This window comes from Salmo salar, chromosome ssa10, assembly GCF_905237065.1.
Source record: "Salmo salar chromosome ssa10, Ssal_v3.1, whole genome shotgun sequence".
Classification (NCBI taxonomy): Eukaryota; Metazoa; Chordata; class Actinopteri; order Salmoniformes; family Salmonidae; genus Salmo; species Salmo salar.
Window position 1 is genome coordinate 70,172,607 of NC_059451.1, and position 22,517 is coordinate 70,195,123.

Sequence of the window (22,517 nt, forward strand, 5' to 3'; positions counted from 1 at the left end):
TTACAGGCAACATCCGCACTGAGCTAAAGGCTAGAGCTGCCGCTTTCAAGGAGCGGGACTCTAACCCAAAAGCTTATAAGAAATCCTGCTATGCCCTCCGACAAACCATCAAACAGGCAAAGCATCAATACAGGACTAAGATCGAATTGTACTACACCGGCTCTGATGCTCGTTGGATGTGGCATGGCTTGCAAACTATGACAGACTACAAAGGGAAGCACAGCCGAGAGCTGCCCAGTGACACAAGCCTACCAGATGAGCTAAATTACTTCTATGCTCGCTTCGAGGCAAGTAACACTGAAACAAGCAAGAGAGCATCAGCTGTTCCGGACAACTGTGTGATTGCGCCCAGTACATCACTGGGGCAAAGCTTCCTGCCATCCAGGATCTCTATACCAGGCGGTGTCAGAGGAAGGCCCTAAAATTGTCAAAGACTCCAGCCACCCTAGTCATAGACTGTTCTCTCTGCTACCGCACGGCAAGCGGTACCCGGAGTGCCAAGTCTAGGTCCAAGAGGCTTCTAAACAGCTTTTACCCCCAAGCCAAAAGACTACTGAACATCTAATCAAATGGCTACCCAGACTACTTGCATTGCCCCCCCTCTTTTACGTTGCTGCTGCTCTCTGTTATTATCTATGCATAAGTCACTTTAATAACTCTACCCACATGTACATATTCCCTCATTTACCTCGACTAACCGGTGCCCCCGCACATTGACTCTGTACCAGTACCCCCTGTATATAGCCTCGCTATTGTTATTTTACTGCTGCTCTTTAATTAGTTGTTACTTTATTTCTTATTTTTTGGGGGGGTATTTTTCTTAAAACTGTATTGTTGGTTAAGGACTTGTAAGTCAGCGTTTCACTGTAATGTCTACACATGTTGTATTCGGCCAATGTGACAAATAACATTTGATTTTTTTTTTGTTGGGGGGGGGGGTTATTTTTTTATATACTTGGGGAAACACTGGGGAAGTGTTCGGGCTCTAGTCGAAAAGAGAAGTTCAGTAATGCCTCAAACACAATTGTCAACAGTGAAATGGGCTACTTCTTTGTGAATTAATGAGGAGGTGGAACACACCTCAATTCAAACTGTTAGAAAATAAATCTTGTTCCAAAATAATTAGAAATTGACAAGTTGAAACAGCCTATACTGTAGATGATTAGTAGTCAGCATGCCTTGGTTTGAGGGCAGCGTGGGTTAACTGTCCTGTTGCGCAACAATCTCATTTTGGAATAGTGAGTGCATTGTGACATCACGCGCTGTGGCGACCGTTAGAGATATTTTGAACTCACAAGTGAAAAGGTTAATAATACCTCAGCATGTAAATTGTGTTGGTCATGGTATCACTCCCTGACAAAGGCTAGACAAGACACGCCAAAACGTTTTTGAGTTTTAAAGATTTTGTTCAATTGAACATTCCACTGCAATGAAGGCATTTTAATTGCATGGAGAGTGCCTTGGTCCTCCTCATTTTTGATGTGTTTGGTCATGTGTTGGTCCATGATTGCAAACAAATGTCGTACATAGAGGGGCACGTGTTCAACTGATCCAACTGGTCTAACCAAATTCACACTGAGAGTATTGTTCAACAGATGCCTTGTTGGAGGTCTGATGAACTGTGTTATAACACTATAACACCGTCATGTTCCGATGGATAGCGTGATAAATTGACATTGAGTCAATGTCTCACAGTGTTGTTGATTAAGAGTGATTGCCATTGGCAACACGACCCTTCGTTCTCCCCGATTTTGCGTGCCTTTTTTAAGTAGACCCATACTACGAACTAGTGATTCATCTGATCAAAAGCACAGCTCTCATAACACAAGCAATTAGGGTTTAAGACTAGCAACTTTACTAGTCACAAGGCCCAGCAGAGGGTACATATTAGAAGATTACAATTTGAAAGAAAAGAGCAGCTGCTTCTCCCTTTTGACCAGGACACAATTGAAAAATAGATTAATATCTCAATGGGACTTACCTGGTCAAAATAAAACTTAAAATAAAATAAAAAGATGAGCGAGCGACATGGCTAACCCCTGTTCATACGCATAATATTTCTACCTGACCTGACACACACACACACACACACACACACACACACACACACACACACACACACACACACACACACACACACACACACACACACACACACACACACACACACACACACACGTGTCTGTACATAGACCGTGCAGTCAGTACAACTCAGCACAGCACCAGATTAATGGCTACCGTCTCCAAGCCAACCATTGTCAGCTTTATCAGGCCGGCAGACATAGAGCGCAGATGCCAAGAGTCTTAAAGAGCAGACAGTTATAGCTCCATTTGATGTCCTGCAATCAGGGGAGAGGAAGGGGAGTGGAAGTGTGGGGGTTGGAAGAGGTAGGAGGGCCAAGAATTTAAGCCCAAGCAGAAGCCTGTGAATTTTCTCTGCAACAAATAGGTCCTTTTTGGAACACCATAAAAGCCTTTAGAAAATACAAACACTCTGCTAAATGGAACTACTTTACCAATATGGTAACATTAATTCATCATGAAATACATATTAAATTCATGCCACAAATTGCAAGATGCAACATACAGTATGTTTCTTAAAGCAGTTCATGAATTCTAATCTTCTAAGACATCTCTGTATTTTATAACACCACCACTGTGAAACAGCAGTGTGCTAGCTAGGAAACACAGTCAGCCAGGAATGCAAAGACATTTGGATAGACAGTGTGTGAAAACACAGTCCTACCATTTGTCAATATTTATGTGTGAGCAAATAGACAAGAGAAAACATTCACATGCAGACCAGACTAAGCAAGGGGACTCCTGTTGAACAAAAAGCACTTTATCAGGTTAACAGAAGGCGCCATTACTGGACAACTTAAAAGGTATTGTAGTCTTTATCTTCCTGTTGATCACACTTGGTCTGAATTGATGTGTACAGTTTGTGCTCATGCTATTGTGTAGTGTGACACATTTTTGCCTAACCAATGTGCTATTTAGGATAGGATGGACACATTGTGCTCTTGGGCATAATCAATGGGGCCTGTCTGACTTAGATAGGGTCATACTGTAGTATGCTGTAATATCAATTATTAATCTTTGGATCAGAGCACACACACATGCACTCTCTCTCACACACACAACCAGACAGCATTTACATCTTCACTCACACTTTGCATTCCTGGTAATGTATCTAGGGCAATGTGCCTCTCCAGGTCTTGCTCTCTGGTCCCCATAGGTACAGGAACAGATGGAGAGGTCATTTGGCCCACACATCTTTGTTTTTCTGGATGTGATGTGTTCTGCCACCTACACTGGAGGACAAAGCAGGCCTCTTGTTCACGTCAAAGCCTCAATGGCCGTCCAAGGGTATGCATACTGGGGACTGGAGAAGCGATCCCTAATTCTCAGAGTAGACTATGTCTGAGAGGGCTGACTGGCGGCCTGAGGTGAGAGGGCTGACTGGTCATGATGTGACGCCATCTTGCACTAGGAACCGAGCTAAACAAATGTGAATGAAAATAATTAGTAGTACATATTTCCAATGTGTATTCAAACTATTTTAGAGCTGTTTTTCTGCCCATAATCTCCACCCCCATTCCTCCATTTTGATTTATTCTCTTTGGGCAGGTGTTACCAGATCTAGGCTACCATGCATGGGAACCTCACATTTCATCTTATGCAACGTGTGGACAGCAGCTCTGTTCGATACCGACACCACTGGGGTCAGTCAGTTTCACTCCATTGTGTTCCCTCGCCTCTTTGTTCAAGATTTCAGCAGGTGGTTTTCTCCTTGGAAGTGACAGCTAGTCCAGCTACACTGCAGTGCTCATTGAAAAACACAAAAGATAATGATGCTCCGCCCACTCAACTGCACACTTGCTCATTGGTAAGCTATAATGTCATGTGGGTGGGACATGTACGGTGTCATATACATCAGTCTTCCATTTCAGTGCACTAACTGATGATGAAAATGTAGTGCTCCTTCAGACAGTGAGTCATGTGGCCGTGGCAGGCAGACGGACATCGACACATTCGATTGAATGTTGAAATGGGCAAAACTAGTGACTTAAGCGACTTTGAGCGTGGTATGATCATCAGTGCCAGGTGTGCCGGATTCAATATCTCAGAAACGGCCAGCCTCCTGGGCTTTTCGCGCTTGACAGTGTCTAGGGTATATCGAGAATGGTGCGACAAACAAAAAAACATCCAGTCAGGGGCAGTCCTGTGGGTGAAAACAGCTCGTTGATGAGAGGTCGAAGGAGAATTACAAGAATTGTGGAAGCTAACAGACAGGCCACAAACAGATAAATAACGGCACAGTACAACAGTGGTGTGCAGAACAGCATCTCGGAACGCACAACTCGTTGATCCTTGTCACGGATGGGCTATTGCAGCAGACGACCACACCGGGATTCACTCCTATCAGCTAAAAACTAGACGAAGCAGCTTCAGTGGGCACGCGATCGCCAACACTGGACAATTGAGGAGTGGAAAAACATTACCTGTCTGACGAATCCCAGTTCCTGTTGCATCATTCTGATGGCAGAGTCAGGATTTGGCATAAGCAGCATGAGTCCATAGAGCAATCCTACCTGGTGTCAATGGTACAGGCTGCTGGTGATGGCATACCACCGTTCAATCTGCAGCAACTGCGTGATGCCATCACGCCAGCATGGGCCAACATCCCGGTGGAACGTTTCCGACTTCTAGAATCCATTCTCCAAAGAATTCAGTCTGTTCTGGAGGCAAAGGGGGGTCCGACCCGGTACTAGATGGGTGTACTTAATAAACTAGCCGGTGAGTGTATATTCATATTCAAGTCTTTCAATAGAGGTCTACCTATTGGATGAGTATTGGATTAATGTTGGCGAATGCTCAAAGCACCTCTGTGGGACTACACTGGATTAACTCATGTGTAAGTGAAACCATCCAGACCGACTGTCTAGAAAGACCTAGATATCTGAGTGAGATGGCTGGTATTCATCAAAGAGAAAGGGAAAGAGAGAGACAGAGAGAAAGAGAAAGAGCGTGAAAGACAGAGGGAACAAGAGAAAGAAGGAAGGGAGAGAGAGAAAGAAAGAGGAGAGAAAGGTAAAGATAGATAGAAAGACAGACTGAGAGGTCAAAGGAATTGTCCGTAGAGCGATATAGGATTGTGTCGAGGCACAGATCTGGGAAAGGGTAACAAAACATTTCTGCAGCATTGAAGGTCCCCAAGAACACAGTGACCTCCATCATTCTTAAATGGGAGAAGTTTGGAACCACCAAGACTCTTCCTAGAGCTGGCCGCCCGGCCAAACTGAGCAATCAGGGGAGAATGGCCTTGGTCACCCAATGGTCACTTTGACAGAGCTCAAGATTTCCTCTGTGGAGATAGGAGAACCTTCCAGAAGGACAACTATCTCTGCAGCACTCCACCAATCAGGCCTTTATGGTAGAGTGGCCAGACGGAAGCCACTCCTCAGTAAAAGGCACATGACAACCCGCTTGGAGTTTGCCAAAAGGCACCAAAGGACTCTTAAAACATGAGAAACAAGATTCTCTGGTCTGATGAAACCAATATTGAACTCTTTGACCTGAATGCCAAGCGTCACGTCTGGAGGAAACCTGGCACCATCACTATGGTGAAGCATGGTGGTGGCAGCATCATGCTGGGACTGGGAGACTAGTCAGGATCGAGAGAAAGAGGAACGGAGCAAAGTACAGACAGATCCTTGATGAAAACCTACTCCAGAGCACTCAGGACTTCAGACTGGGGCAAAGGTTCACCTTCCAACAGGACAACAACCCTAAGCACACAGCCAAGATAACGCAGGAGTGGCTTCGGGACAAGTCGCTGAATGTCCTTGAGTGGCCCAGCCAGAGCCCGGACTTGAACCCGATCAAACATCTCTGGAGAGACCTGAAAATAGCTGTGCAGCCACACTCCCCATCCAACCTGACAGAGCTTGAGAGGATCTGCAGAGAAGAATGGGAGAAACTCCACAAATACAGGTGTGCCAAGCTTAGCATCATACCCAAGAAGACTTGAGGCTGTAATTGCTGCCAAAGGTTCTTCAACAAAGTACTGAGTAAAGGGTCTGAATACTTATGTAAATGTGATGTTTCATTTTTAATAAATGTACATACATTTCTAAAAACCTGTTTTTGCTTTGTCATTATGGGGTATTGTGTGTAGATTGACGAGAGAAAAAAACTATTTAATCCATTTAAGAATAAGGTTGTAATGTAACAAAATGTAGAAAAAGGGAAAGGGTCTGAATACTTTGCGAATACACTGTAGAGAAAGAGAGAAATCTGGCAAACACCCTGAAAAACAGCTAGCTATTTGATTTATACCTAGACCCTCTCTAGCCTTTCCTACCCAGCCATGCGTTATCAATGCCATATGTAGCTCACACCACACCCGACCGAGTATGCAGTGATATTTCATGAGTTCACACATCCAGTCATCTACCAATATCACAGTTCAAACAGTGTTCATTACTCTATGTTAGGGAGTGGGCAGGAGAGAGCTGTGATGAGAGGATAGGATGTGAACTTTAGAGGAAGAGTTGAACCCAGGTTTTGTGTGTGTTTGGTATGTTGTCACAGCTGGATCCAATTCAGAGGAACACAAGTGACTTCGAGGAAAGCTCTCGGGCTAAGCTGGGATGCTTCAACTGACCGTCAAGTCAGTAAACTCAACACTCCATGTTGGTAAAGAAAATATGTCTATAGTTATTGATTCAAAATGTGACGTAACCCTCAAATATATTTTGGGAATATATATTCTTAGATATCTAATAAAATAAAATGTTATTGGTCTCATGCGCCGAATACAACAGGTGTAGTAGACCTTACAATGAAATGCTTACTTACAAGCCCCTAACCAACAGTGCAGTTTAACTTCTCTAGGCTAGGGGGCGGTATTTTCACGTCCGGATGAAAAGCGTGCCCAAAGTAAACTGCCTGCTACTCAGGCCCAGACGCTAGGATATGCATGTTATTAGTAGATTTGGATGGAAAACACTTCTAAAACTGTTTGAATGATGTCTGTGAGTATAACAGAACTTATTTGGCAGGCGAAACCCCGAGGACAAACCATCCAGGAAAAAAAACAAATTGAGGTCAAACTCTTTTCAATGGCTTTTCATGGGGAATCTAGGCAGTTATGGGGAATTTAGGCAGTTGCTTGCAGTTCCTATTGCTTCCACTGGATGTCAACAGTCTTCAGAAATTGGTTGATGTTTTTCCTTTGTGTAATGAATTAGTAGCCCTGTCCAGAACGAGTGTCGAGTGAAGTGTACTGTTGTGGTTGAGGCGCGTGACCTGAAAGCACGCTCCACTTTGTTTTCCTCCGGTATTGAACACCATTTATCCCGTCTTAAATGTTATTGATTATTTATGTTAAAAAATACCTAAAGTTGTATTAGGAAAGTTGTTTGAAATGTTTGGACAAAGATTACAGGTAACTTATGAGATATTTTGTAGTCATGTTGCGCGAGTTGGAACTGGTGTTTTTCTGGATCAAACGCGCCAAATAAATGGACATTTTGGATATATAACGACGGAATTAATCGAACAAAAGGACCATTTCTGATGTTTATGGGACATATTGGAGTGCCAACAGAAGAAGCTCGTCAAAGGTAAGACATGAATTATAGCTTTATTTCTGAGTTTCGTGTCGCCCCTGGCGGGTTGAATTATGATTGTCTGTGTTTGTTTGGTGGGGTGCTATCCTGAGATAATCGCATGGTTTGCTTTCGACGTAAAGCCTTTTTGAAATCTGACATGTTGGCTGGATTAACAACAAGTGTAGCTTTAATTTGGTGTATTGCATGTGTGATTTCATGAAAGTTTAATATTTATAGTAATTTAATTTGAATTTGGCGCTCTGCCATTTCACCGGATGTTGTCAAATCGATCCCGTTAACGGGATTTGAGCCATAAGAAGTGAAAAAAAATACAAAGAATAAGAAATAAAAGTAACAAGTAATTAAAGAGCAGCAGTAGAATAACAATAGTGAGACTATATACAGGGGGGTACCGGTACAGAGTCAATGTGTGGGGGCACCGGTTAGTCGAAGTAATATATACTGTACATGTAGGTAGAGTTATTAAAGTGACTATGCATAGATGATAACAACACAGAGTAGCAGCGGTGTAAAAAAAAGGGGGGGGGGGCAATGCAAATAGTCTGGGTAGCCATTTGATTAGATGTTCATGAGACTTATGGCTTGGGGTAGAAGCTGTTCAGAAGCCTCTTGGACCTAGACTTGGCGCTCCGGTACCGCTTGCTGTGCAGTAGCAGAGAGAGCAGTCTATGACTAGGGTGGCTGGAGTCTTTGACAATTTGTAGGGCCTTCCTCTGACACCGCCTGGTATAGAGGTCCTGGATGGCAGGAAGCTTTGTCCCCAGTGATGTACTGGGCCGTACGCACTACCCTCTGTAGTACCTCGCGGTCGGAGGCCGAGCAGTTGCCGTACAAGGCAGTGATGCAACCAGCCAGGATGCTCTCGATTGGGCAGCTGTAGAAGCTTTTGAGGATCTGAGGACCCATGCCAAATCTTTTCAGTCTCCTGAGAGGGAATAGGTTTAGTCGTGCCCTCTTCACGACTGTCTTGGTGTGCTTGGACCATGTTAGTTTGTTGGTGATGTGGACACCAAGGAACTTGAAGCTCTCAACCTGCTCCACTACAGCCCCTTCTATGAGAATGGGGGCGTCCTCTTTTCCCTGTAGTCCACATCACCAACAATGATATGATGTGTCTATGTGCCTTGCCTTCAGCTAGGTAATGAGAGTACACTGAGCTGAGAGGAAGTGGAATTATTAAATTTACTGTACTGACTATGCTAGAACTACATTTTTAAGTCATTGGGCCAAGGTCATTCAATGGTCAGCCACATTTTTCACGAGTGGGCTTATATTTGTATTTCCAATATTTGCAGTTGAATCAATATGACCATTGGTCTCTAACATAATGCTATATCTCTGTGACATTTTCAATGGCTTTCAATTGATGTACAATTAAGGGTGTGGTGCAGATGTGATTTCTTTGCTATTGTTTGCTTAATATTGCAACGCCCTTATTTACCTTGCACAAGTAAGAGAAACGTGGCTTCCTGTGCTGGAGGTCCCTCCCCCTTCCATCACCTGATGTGGGTTGTTTGAGAACTGAAGTATGGCCTTGGTATGCTGGTCGTTTGACTGTCTTGCTCAAATACCGCACCACCCTTATGACAGATACAGACACGTCAAAGTTGTAGGCCATAGCAAATGCATCAGCTGTGCCTAAGCATGTTCTAGGCGTATCAACCCTTTCAATGCATCCAAAGAAGATGAATGATCCTTCGCATTGTATGGGGCAGGGCATATTGAATATCACCTTTTGCATTAACACTAAAAGCTGTATTTCTTACACCTCACTGTACCATTAAGGGACATAACATAGCAGGGCTGGCTCTAGCCTTTTGGGGGCCCTAAGCAAGATTTGGTTGGGAGCCCTAAGTGAGAAGACCTTCTGTATTCTCCTATTCTAAATCTCAACAGTAAATTGAGACCCCGACTGAGTTACTAAAAATAATTATAATAATATTTGGTTGGCGTTGGGGGTCCCTTAGTGGCCTGGGGCCCCAAGCGACCGCGGGCCCCAAGTGACCGCTTATGTCACTTATGCCTGGAGTCATTTCATAGATAATATATATTACTCCTTTACTTACTTTTGTCTTTGAAATGTAGTCTAAAGCTAGTACCATCCCTTTAACTGCTAGGAGACCAGGCAGAGACTCTAGCAGCCAGGAGCTGTGATGACTAAGCAGATTCACAGTCATCACAGCTCCTGGCTGCTAGACTCTCTGCCTGGACCATTACATTCCTTTGTCTTGACTTACAGAGCTAGGCTGCTAGCAACGTCTATTAAATCCATGCAATACAGCTAGCTAGCTGGAGCTTGAACTATATAAGCAACCAGATTTCAACCCAATTGAACACAAAGCCCAAACCAATTATATTAATTTGAGGACAGGACGAAAAGCATTAAACATTTATGGTAATTTAGCTAGCTAGCTTGCAGTTGCTAGCTAATTTGTCCTATTTAGCTAGCTTGCTGTTGCTAGCTAATTTGTCCTGGGATATAAACGTTGAGTTGTTATTTTACCTGAAATGCACAAAGTCATCTACTCTGACAATTAATCCACACATAAAACGGTCAACCGAATCGTTTCTAGTCATCTCTCCTCCTTCCAGGGTTTTTCTTCTTTGGACTTTATATGGCGATTGGCATATGGCGATTAGCATATGGCGATTAGCATATGGCGATTGGCATGTGACGCGAGCAGTATGGTCAGCATGTTATGGGTGATTCTGGAGCGGCGCCCAGGACTGCGTTTTCCACGACCATCAACAAAACAACAAATTGTGGAATAATGGTGTCGCATCCCTCCAACTGATTTCCAGACACTTGTACTATGCCAAGGCACATTAAATATGTTCTCGTGGCTCGTGGTGTCCCAACGCCCTATTAAGACACTTTATGTTGGTGTTTCCTTAATTTTGGCAGTTAGGGGGTAGAAACACGTACGGGTAGCCTAAGTTCTACATAACCAACGATACTGCATCATATGAAACCCACACTGCAGAAAAGTAGTACTTGAAAGTAAATAAAATAAACAAATTAATTAAGATAATTAATGTTTGGTTTGTTAAATGTTAGGGATGGAAATTGCCAGGGACTCACAAAATTATATCATGATACTTTGGTGCCGATATGATATGTATTGCAATTCTCACGATTCTATACGGAAAGTATTCAGACCCCTTCACTTTTCCCACATTTTGTTACGTTACAGCCTTATTCTAAAATGTATTAAATATATTTTTCCCCCATCAATCTACACACAATACCCCATAATGACAAAGCGAAAACAGGTTTTTAGAAATTTTAGAAGTATTCAGAACCTTTGTTATGAGACTCGAAATTGCGCTCAGGTGCATCCTGTTTCCACTGATCATCCTTGAGATATTTCTACAGCTTAATTGGAGTCCACCTGTGGTAAATTTAATTGATTGGACATGATTTGTATTTTGAATAAATCAGCAAAAATGTCTAAAAACCTGTTTTTGATTTGTCATTATGGGGTTTTGTGTGTAGATTGATGAGGGGGAAAAAACTATTTAAATCAGTTTTAGAATAAGGCTGTAAGGTAACAAAATGTGGAAAAAGTCAAGGGGTCTGAATACTTTCCGAATTTAAATTCGATACTGTGATTTTATTAAGATTCAATGTTCCAAACATATTGCTTACCATTTGTGACCGACTGGCTCAATCGGTCTTACGTATCAAAAATTGAAATTGTGTTGTTTTTTTACATTAGATAATAGTAGAGACTCAGTGACAAAATGGTATATCATACACTACAGTTGAGGAACAATGGGAAAGTAATTCTGCTTTGAAAGTTGATAAACGTTTGAGAAAATGGCCTTTGAATATTTTGGTACTACTACTGGAGAGCCCTTCTTGTCTACACCCATTCAGCATCGTTCACACCCTCTTAAGCTTTAGCCCCACCCATCTCTTTAAGGGTTGATCCAAGCGTTCTGTACCAACAACAGCAGTCAAGCACCCAAGCCAACTTGCTAGCTACTTCCAGACACAAATGAGAGAACAGCTCACTGAACATAACTCACCCTAGCAGAGCTGGTTAGGCTGTTATATTATACAGAGTGTTGGTGACTGCAAATGTGCTGTCAGATTGTCTGTTCGTAAATTCAGAGCGTTTCACTCTCGGAGCGATCACAGCGCACACAGGACGCTCTGGCCGGTGAGTAGGGTTGATCAGAACGTTCTGACCTCACAACGGTAGTCAAGCACCCAAGTTAACTGACTAACATTGGCTTGCTTGCTTTCTACTTCCAGACACAAAAGACAGAACACCCCATTCTAACCATTTGACTCGCCCTAGCAGAGCTGGTTAGGCTGTTTTCATGTTATCCAGAGCGTTGGTGACTGTGACTGTTGGTAACTGTGCTGCAGGCAACATTTTAATTACGCTTTTTTGCCAACGTTTCCTGACACCGGCCATATTCTATGGGTGTTGAGCGTTCGTAAATTCAGTTATTCTGCGCTCTGGCACACTAAGACGAGAGTGCTCTGATGGCCAGACTGAATTTACGAATTCACCCGAAATGGTTACTTGCATAGTGGAGTCTTTTGTTAAGACATGTTGCTAGCTAGCTAGGTAAACAATGAACCATAATCCCAACTCATGACAGTACTGCCCTGCATGAATCTGCAGGTAGCTAGCTAACCAACTAGGTTCAATGTTAGCTAGCTAACATTAGGCTATAGCTAACCAAGAAAATGGCTCCGAGATATGAATAATAAGATCATACACGTAACGTTAGCTAGCGAGCCAGCCAGCTAACGTTAGCAAGCTAGCTAACAGTACACTAACTTGAAATGAAACCCCGTAGAAATGTGTAATATCTGAAAATGTAGCTAGCTAGACTATTTTACCCGTATACATCATTCATGGATGGACGCGTTTCCAGTCAGATGCCATGGTTGCCCTTAGTTTGAAGATGTAATCCGGAGACAGGTGTTTTCTCGATCTCCTTAGCTATCACACTCAAATTTCACTGATTTCAAAACTTGGTCCTCCAGAAAGTGGAGAGCAACATTTACGCAGTTTCACTACACGATACATTCTTTTTAAAAGCTGCGTTAGACAGGATTACCTAGACATACAATGGCTTGCGAAAGTATTCACCCTCCTTGGCATTTTTCCTATTTTGTTGCCTTACAACCTGGAATTAAAATGTATTGTTTGGGGGGTTGTATCATTTGATTTACAAACATGCCTACCACTTTGAAGGTGCAAAATATTTTTTATTGTGAAACAAACAAGAAATAAGACAAAAAAGTATAACTATTCACCCTTCCTCAATACTTTGTAGCCACCTTCTGTAGCAACTACAACTGCTAGTCTCTTGGGGTATGTATCTATAAGCTTGGCACATCTAGCCACTGGGATTTTTGCCCATTCTTCAAGGCAAAACCGCTACAGCTCCTTCAAGTTGGATGGGTTCAGCTGGTGTACATCAATTTTTAAGTCACTCCACAGATTCTCAATTGGATTGAGGTCTGGGTTTTGATGAGGCCATTCCAAGGTCATTTAAATGTTTCCCCTTAAACCACTCAAGTGTTGCTTTAGCACTATGCTTAGGGTCATTGTCCTGCTGGAAGGTGAACCTCCATCCCAGGCTCAAATCTCTGGAAGACTGAAACAGGTTTCCCTCAAGAATTTCCCTGTATTTAGCGCCATCCATCATTCCTTCAATTCTGACCAGTTTCCCAGTCCCTACTGATGAAAAACATCCACACAGCATGAAGCTGCCACCATCATGCTTCACTGTGGGGATGGTGTTTTTTTGGGTTTTTTTACCTTTATTTAACCAGGTAGGCAAGTTGAGAACAAGTTCTCATTTACAATTGCGACCTGGCCAAGATAAAGCAAAGCAGTTCGACAACATACAAAAACACAGAGTTACACATGGAGTAAAACAACATACAATCAATGATACAGTAGAAAGATAAGACTATATACAATGTGAGCAAATGATGTGAGATAAGGGAGGTAAAGGCAAAAAAGGCCATGGTGGCAGAGTAAATACAGTATAGCAAGTAAAACACTGGAATGGTAGATTTGTTATTTGAAGAAAGTTCAAAGTTAAAATATAAATAATATGGTGCAAAGGAGCAAAATAAATAAAATAAATAAATACAGTAGAGAAGAGGTAGTAGTTTGGGCTAAATTATAGATGGGCTATGTACAGGTGCAGTGATCTGTGAGCTGCTCTGACAGCTGGTGCTTAAAGCTAGTGAGGGAGATAAGTGTTTCCAGTTTCAGAGATTTTTGTAGTTCGTTCCAGTCATTGGCAGCAGAGAACTGGAAGGAGAGACGACCAAAGGAGGAGTTGGCTTTAGGGGTGACCAGAGAGATATACCTGCTGGAGCACGTGCTACAGGTGGGTGCTGCTATGGTGACCAGTGAGCGGAGATAAGGGGGGACTTTACCTAGCAGGGTCTTGTAGATGGCCTGGAGCCAATGTGTTTGGTGACGATTATGAAGCGAAGGCCAGCCAACGAGAGCGTACAGGTCGCAGTGGTGGGTAGTATATGGGGCTTTGGTGACAAAACGGATGGCACTGTGATAGACTGCATCCAGCTTGTTGAGTAGGGTATTGGAGGCTATTTTGTAAATGACATCGCCGAAGTCGAGGATTGGTAGGATGGTCAGTTTTACGAGGGTATGTTCTCGGGGTGATGAGAGGTGTTGGGTTTGTGCCAGACATAGCGTTATCTTTGATGGCCAAAAAGCTCAATTTTAGTCTCATCTGACCAGAGTGCCTTCCCATATGTTTGGGGAGTCTCCCACATGCCTTCTGACAAACACCAAACATGTTTGCTTATTTTGTTCTTTAAGCAATGGCTTTTTTCTGGCCACTCTTCCGTAAAGCCCAGCTCTGTGGAGTGTATGGCTTAAAGTGGTCCTATGGACAGATACTCCAATCTCCGCTTCAGGGTTATCTTTGGTCTCTTTGTTGCCGCTCTGATTAATGCCCTCCTGGCCTGGTCCGTGAGTTTTGGTGGAAGGCCCTCTCTTGGCAGGTTTGTTGTGGTGCCATGTTCTTTCCATTTTTTAAGAGTGGATTTAATGGTGCTCCGTGGGATGTTCAAAGTTTCTGATATTTTTTTTATAACCAAACCCTGATCTGTACTTCTCCACAACTTTGTCCCTGACCTGTTTGGAGAGCTCATTGGTTTTAATGGTTCCGCTTGCTTGATGGTGCCCCTTGCTTAGTGGTGTTGCAGACTCTGGGGCCATTCAGAACAGGTGTATATATACTGAGATCATGTGACAGATCATGTGACACTTAGATTTCACACAGGTGGACTTTATTTAACTAATTATGTGACTTCCGAAGGTAATTGGTTGCACCAGATCTTATTTAGGGGCTTCATAGCAAAGGGGTGAATACATATGCACACACCATATGGGGGGTTCACATTTTTTTAAACAAGTTATTTTTTTCATTTCACTCCAGCAATTTTGACTATTTTGTAAATAATCGACAGAAGCGTGCTATATGGCAGACCAATCCAAACTCATCTCGGCATGTCCAGCCCACTCATTATCTCAGCCAATCATGGTTAGCAGGAAGGTTGCTTCCTTTTTCTGTGGCTAAACCAACTAGGCTCGTAATTTAACAATTTTATTCGTATTTAATAACAAGTTTGTTATTAAGGCACATGAAAGTTCACATGTTCGAGAACGTTTTGATAAAAAAAAAGTTTTTTATGTTCAAACGGCTCTACTGTCAAGTAGTGACCCGCGACATACGCCTAGCTTCCTGAAACGGGTCATATTTGTCTGCTGCCGAGGGACAAGAGACAGTCATGAGAAAGCGGTCATGAGAAAGCGGTCATGAGAAAGCGGTCATGAGAAAGCGGTCATGGAAATAAAAGTGCTGAATTGGCTCCCTATTTAAAAAGATACAGAACAAGCTACGAAGGAAAAATACTGGAGTTTTGGTGCAGGTACAGTCAACTAGCGCAAAAACATATATTGCAATATTGTCCAAATGATTCGATATATCGTCAAAAATAATATCCCGATATGTAACTGTATCAATATATTTGCCCCATCAATATTAAATGTGATACACCTGTACATTTTTATAGTTTACTACGCTACTTGAGTCATCTCTCTCCTTCTCTCTCACCAAGCCGCACCCCCTGTCACTCAAGGAGCGAAGTTGTTCTTGCTCAACCATGAGATCCGTTGCCAACCATTCACTCTTCAGTCTGCTTGGCCAATGCAGCAGATGCAACAATATGTTGACGACAATGATGCTGCTTTCAACTCTGCTTCTTAACATAAATCCACAAGCATTCTACCATTACACTATTAGTTTGTGTCTTACTGTCTGCAAACAGCTAGTTTGTCTTTTTTTAGCAAGTAGTAGCCAGAATAAATCGTGTTCACCCCTAATGCTCATCGCTAGTTAGCTGGCTAGCTAGCTAACTAGCTAATAAATGTATGTCAGGGCTATTCAGCTATTCACTGCAGATGAGATCACTACACTGCCCGATACACCAGAGCATACTTTGCGCTTAATGGAAATCATAAACTTTATCCGATTAACAACTCTTTATGGATAGGGGGCAGCATTGGGAAGTTTGGATGAAAAGCGTGCCCAGAGTAAACTGCCTGTTACTCAGGCCCAGAAGCTAGAATATGCATATAATTAGTAGATTTGGATAGAAAACACTCTAAAGTTTCCAAAACTGTTAAAATAATGTATGTGGGTATAACAGAACTCATATGGCAGGCGAAATCCTGAGAAAAATCCAACCAGGAAGTGGGAATTCTGAGGTTTGTAGTTTTCAAGTGAATGCCTATTGAATATCCAGTGTCTGTGGGGTCAGATTGCACTTCCTAAGGCTTCCACTAGATGTCAACAGTCTTTGTTTCAGGCTTCTATTGTAAAAGGGGAGCGAATAAGAGCTGTTGGAACCAGTGGTCTGGCTGAAAGCCTTTAGTTTAGTCACGCGCACGGCCGTGAGCACGAGCTCTGTTCCCTTTCATTTTTAAAGACAAAGGAATTGTCCGGTTGGAATATTATTGAAGATTTATGATAAAAACATCCTAAAGAATGATTCTATACATCGTTTGACATGTTTCTACAAACTGTAATGGAACTTTTTTGACTTTTCGTCTGGACTTAGCGCCTGCGCCTTGTACATTTGGAATAGTAAACTAAACGCATGAACAAAAAGGAGGTATTTGGACATAAAGATTAACTTTATTGAACAAAACGAACATTTATTGTCTAACATGGAGACCTGGGAGTGCCATCAGATGAAGATCATCAAAGGTAAGTGATTCATTTTAATGCTATTTCTGACTTTTGTGACACCTCTCCTTGGTTGGAAAATGGCTGTATGGTTTTTGTGGCTAGGCGCTGACCTAACATAATCGCATGGTGTGCTTTAGCCGTAAAGCCTTTTTGAAATCGGACACAGCAGCTGGATTAACAAGAAGTGTATCTTGAATCGTATGTATAACACTTGTATCTTATATAAATGTTTATGATGAGTATTTCTGTAATTTGATGTGGCTCTCTGCATTTTCACCGGATGTTTGTTTGAGACAATGCATTTCTGAACATAACACGCCAATTTCAAATGAGGGTTTTGGACATAAAGATTAACTTTATCGAACAAAACAAACATTTATTGTCTAACATGGAGTCCTGGGAGTGCCACCGGATGAAGATCATCAAAGGTTAGTGATTCATTTTAATGCTATTTCTGACTTTTGTGACACCTCTCCTTCTTTGGAAAATGGCTGTATGTTTTTTTGTGGCTAGGCGCTGACCTAACATAATCGCATGGTCAACTTAGTGTATGTAAACTCCTGACCTACTGGGAATGTGATGAAAGAAATAAAAGCTGAAATAAATCCTTCTCTCGACTATTATTCTGACATTTCACTTTCATAAAATAAAAGTGGTGATCCTAACTGACCAAAAACAGGGAATTTTTACTAGGATTAAATGTCAGGAATTGTAAAAAAAAAAAACCGGAGTTTAAATGTATTTGGCTAAAGTGTATGAAAACTTCCGACTTCAACTGTACATTCAGTCATCCTCAGTACAGATCACTCTGGTGATGTCAGAGTTTTTAGATAAACTGAAATCTAACTTTGCAATAAGATTTGGTGAGTTTAAGTCCCCACAGAGAGTAACTTCTCCACAAAAGATAGTCAACTGAGATATGCCATGCATAAAAGGTTTCTATGTGTAAAAAGACAACACAACAAGACAGAGATGATGAAATAATAAAGAAATAGAACATAGAACAGAATGTGATGCTGGTCAACTGAGATATGCCATGCATAAAAAGGTTTCCTATGTGTAAATAAAACAAATGATGAAGCTATGTATTTGAAACAGACAAGAGAGTGGAAATTAATGTGATGCTGTTCAACTGTGTTATAAGTACAAATGTGTTCCATTATTTAAACAATTTGATACACTGAATTATGCTAATCTTAAAGCCCTTAAAATGAACTTTTAGCGACATTTAATTTTAATAAAAGTGCTTTATAAGATTATAATTGTGTTTGTGCATAGTTTTTTTATACCCGGTCTTAGGTAAAGTAATCCCATGTAGAAAATGTCTGGCCCCCCTGTATATAACCTTTTTTATATCTGGCCCCCATAAGAATATAGTTGAATATCCTTGATTTACTGAGAGCAAACATAGCTAGCTAATATCGCCTGATACCAGTGCTGGTGTAGGCCTAAATCAGCATGTTGTTTGTGCAACAGTATCTTCTAAATCAGAGATGAATGTTATCTACATGAAGTAAGAGAAAAAAAAAACATTTAATGTAGCCAAAGAATATAAGGTCAATATAAATCACTTAGAATGTATGGGTTGCCACCCTAGGGTCACGCACAACTCATAAAGCAAATTTAGAACTTTTATTATTCAAAAACATAAAATACCCTCAAATATCATCATACCGACAAACATTTGAAAAATATCGCCCAGCCCTACATTGCAAGGAACTTCAAAGCAGTTTTATCTTTTTGAAAATGGTGTATCTGGTGGTAGTGGATGTGTACTATCAAAGATGGAATGCTTACAAGATAGCTGTTCCTCTGTTGATGTGATGGAACTTTCTTCCAGCCTTCCCTGCACTGGTGTTTTTAATGAGAGGAAGTAGCGGATGTTACACAATTATTTGAAAACCCAGTGGACTTTAAAATGTACAGTGTGATTGAGTACTTTAGTACCACTGTACACAGTGTTGAAAGTTCCTCTACATGCAGCTAAGGAATGGCATGGGGGTACTTAAATTCTTTCCATTTACCATAGTGACAGAGTAGTAGAACTGGTCGGAATTTAAGAGAGACCGTTTGAGAAGAACTCAAAGACATGTTTGATAGAACTGTCAGCGTCCATCAATCAAGGAACCCTTGATTTCTGAGTAAGAAGATGGCTGAATGTCATCCAGTAATGAACCACTGTACATTTGGAATCAAATCTTAACGATGAACGTTGAATGATTCTAACAGCGGTGTCACATTTTTTCCACTTTTCCATTTTTCCTCCTGTCAATGTGATTAACAACAGATGTGTTGTATGGCGACCGGAAATAATTAGTTTATAGAATTCTGGACCGCTATCTGTCAGTGCTTCGTAAGAGTTGCCCTACTGATTTGCCAGCTGTTGTGGTAATGCATGATCACTTATAACATATCAATATGGGCCAAACTTAGTTATAACAGTTATCACAAGAGTGATACTGAGGCTTTGTTTCCATGTGACGCAATGCAATGAGTTGAAGATTCATCTCTAGGACAAGCTATTAGACTCTAGGTCTAACACTAATGAGCACATGATAAGGGGAGTGTACATTACCTTTCTGTAGATGAATAATGTCCGGGAAGTTGGCGAGTAGGCCCTGGTAGAGTGACAGTTTGTCCAGCATGTGGAAGAGGTCATACTTAGGTTGCTCCGCAAACATTTCCCCAATGTTCTCGTAAGTACGTCCCGTGTGGGAGATGGCGGTGTTGAGGGCGTCCGAGCAGTGGGGAGGGTCCAGCATGAATGCCTGACTGACGTTCTGGAAGGCGTTCCCCAGCCGCTGAAATTCCTTCCGGAAGCCTCCGAGGTGCTTCCGCACCAGTTCTGAGGTCACATGCGTAAGCTGCATGACGCTGTCATCCATTTTCTTGGCAAAGGACTTGAAGGAGTCCACACGTTCCTCCACATCCTGCAGGTCCTGGTGCTCATTTGGGATCTGGAAGGTGAGCATGAAGTTCGCGCCCATCATCTCGTCCTTCTCTGCACGCCGTTTGCCCAGCTTCCACTGCTTGTCGTCGGCGCACATGAGGAAGTGCTCGAAGCCCTCGTACTGCGACAGGACCGGGTGGCTGGTCATGTGGTCCATCCAGAGGATTAGCCGCCTCTTGCGCTTCTCGATGAAGTCCTCTTCGAAGCGCCCTGTTGCCTGTTTCTCGGGCAGGTGGGGCACGGAGATGACGGTGAACTTGTGCAGTAGACGGTTGTACAACCAGTCGAAGTGCTTGTAACGCCGGTACACAGGCCTCGCATTGTGGCTTGGGGTCACTCGGTACGATATGTAGGTCTTGATGCCTTTGAACTTGGTCTGCTTGGTAGGGTCCTCGATGGAGCAAGAGAAAGGTGTGGGGCTTTCTTTCCATTGAGGCCCTTTGGGGCCCATCTCAATGGTGTACGACTCCGCTATCTTAGCGTTCATGGGCACATCGCCCAACACAAAAGCTTCCACTCCTGAGCGGACAAAGCTGGAGAATCGGTTCAAGTTCCTGCCCACCATACTGCCCTTCCGCGAGCTGGAGATGCTGTCCTGCCTCTCCATGTAAGGTTTGGCTCGATAGTGGACATTGGGGTTGTTGGAGTGGGGGCTCTGATGGGAATGTCCATTTGCGCCACTGCGGCCATCATCGTCCACCACTGTGGAACTGTCATCCCAATCATCCCAGTCATCATCATCGTCGTCATAGTAACCTTGTTGCATGAGAAAGGGCGTGTTTGGGGCGGAGGGGAAATATGAGGAGTCATTGCCTGGAGAACCCACCGGGCTTATGGAGCAGTCTGTCAGGTTGGAGTTGGAACGAGGGCGGATTACTTCCACGTAAGAGGCCGGGAAGAGACCTCTCTGTCCTTTACTGTTCTCCCCTTGTAACCAGCCATCTACAGAGTTATCGTCAAAGATAACCAGTTCCTCATTCTCCTGTATGCTGATCTCCTCTTTGTTTTCACTTTGGAAAGTGTAGAGTGCCTTGCCTTTCATCGACATTTTGACTCTCTGATGAAAATCATATGCACACGCCGCCTAAAACCATTGTGACGCTGCTACCCTTGAGCACAACATTTTAACACGCAAATAGGTGATGTCTAAATTGTTGAACTAAAGCCCTACTATTTCAGCTCATTTCAACTGTAGTCACCCAACACTTGTTTGAATCAATAAGAAATGGTGTGAAAGAGTTATGTAAATCTAATGGTATTGTGCTGGAATGCCACAACAACTGTCAAATGGCATAAATACTGAGCTGTGCTCATGCACTATAACACGATAATAACCTTAGTGCTATATCTGGTTTTACTCCCCAAAAAAACATCTAGTGCAGTATCAAGCTGCGTATATCTACGACTCGATTACACAAGTGTCCGGGGTTGTTTTCTATACTGTGCCAAGAATCTTGTCCATCTTTTTAGTAGGCCTGTGGACTGCATACAAAAGCAGTAACATCGAATTGCAAATGGTTTTCAGTGGTTGTGAGAATCCATTCCTGTACACATACAATTAACAAGGAATATGGGCTATTTACTTTGGTATTCTTACTGCAAATATCAATTCCAAACTGGATAAATTGCTTAATACCACATGCCATGCACCCACTGCCTACTACATCAATACCATATTCCTATCGATAGCCTTATGTCCCATTAGCCTAAACGTTTTCTTTGTTTCTATTGAGGATATCCAAGCTTTACCTTCGATACTTGAAACTGCAATTTAACTTGTTGGCTATCGCAACTTGTAACTCCTCAGTCCATGCATCACACCAGCAATGACACACCGGTTCATCCGAAAACTCGTTTTCACCAAGACGCAATTGCAAACATTCGTCTATTCGTTGTAATCCTGAAGAATAGTTTGATTGTTATCCTTGCGTGATAACGTCCTCGAACACAGACTTGCTGTACATCCCACCGACGTGGTCAAACATTATCAAAATATTTTGTTTCCAGCACAAAGACAAAGTGCCCCGGGTGGAAGAAACCATTCAGCGCGGAGAGAGATGAGTAATGATATCCCAGACTAGTGCATTCTGGTCTTGATCGACATTCCTTGGACTTGCTCCATTTCCCCCGCTAAACAGGTTCTTGTGTATCTTGATCTGTTTCCTTCAATACAAAAAAGATGAAGCATTATTAGCAAATTATTAGGGTCTGCGATTAAAGCAAAGCATAGACTATTTCTTGGAGGTTATTCCTATACGTTCTGTAACAAAGTAACTATTTCCATGACGCTAGGCATGGACAATAAAACCTATGTGACGCTAACCACAATAACGATTAGCCACAAGTGGAATTTACAGTTTGCCTGCAAAAAATAAAAGTCCCCAAGTGGAAGTGAAGCAAACAGATACAAATAGTGGAATCATGCCATATTTGGACTAGATAATGCTAAACAAGGTTATAATGTTATTATATAAATTCAACAAAAGACAATAATTAGTTAATTTGACATTCAAAAATCTGTTGAAATCTCACTGATGTATTAAACTTCAATTGCATTGGGGGCTACAAAAGTATTTGGACAGTGACACATGTTTTGTTGTTTTGGCTCTCTACTCCAGCACTTTGGATTTTAAATGATACAATCACTCAGAGGTTAAAGT

The 22,517-nt window shown here is 42.3% G+C and overlaps 1 protein-coding gene across 1 annotated transcript in view; it reads right to left on the reverse strand.

Annotated features, from left to right (window-relative positions):
• The window catches only part of snx33 (sorting nexin 33), a 45,349-nt gene extending 23,179 nt beyond the window's left edge, over positions 1-22,170 (reverse strand). Inside the window, exon 1 of the mRNA XM_014124059.2 lies at positions 19,483-22,170. Coding sequence (XP_013979534.2) covers positions 19,483-20,905 — 1,423 coding nt within the window. The 5' untranslated portion in view covers positions 20,906-22,170. The remainder of the gene's footprint in view (positions 1-19,482) is intronic.
• Positions 22,171-22,517: the final 347 nt, after the last annotated feature.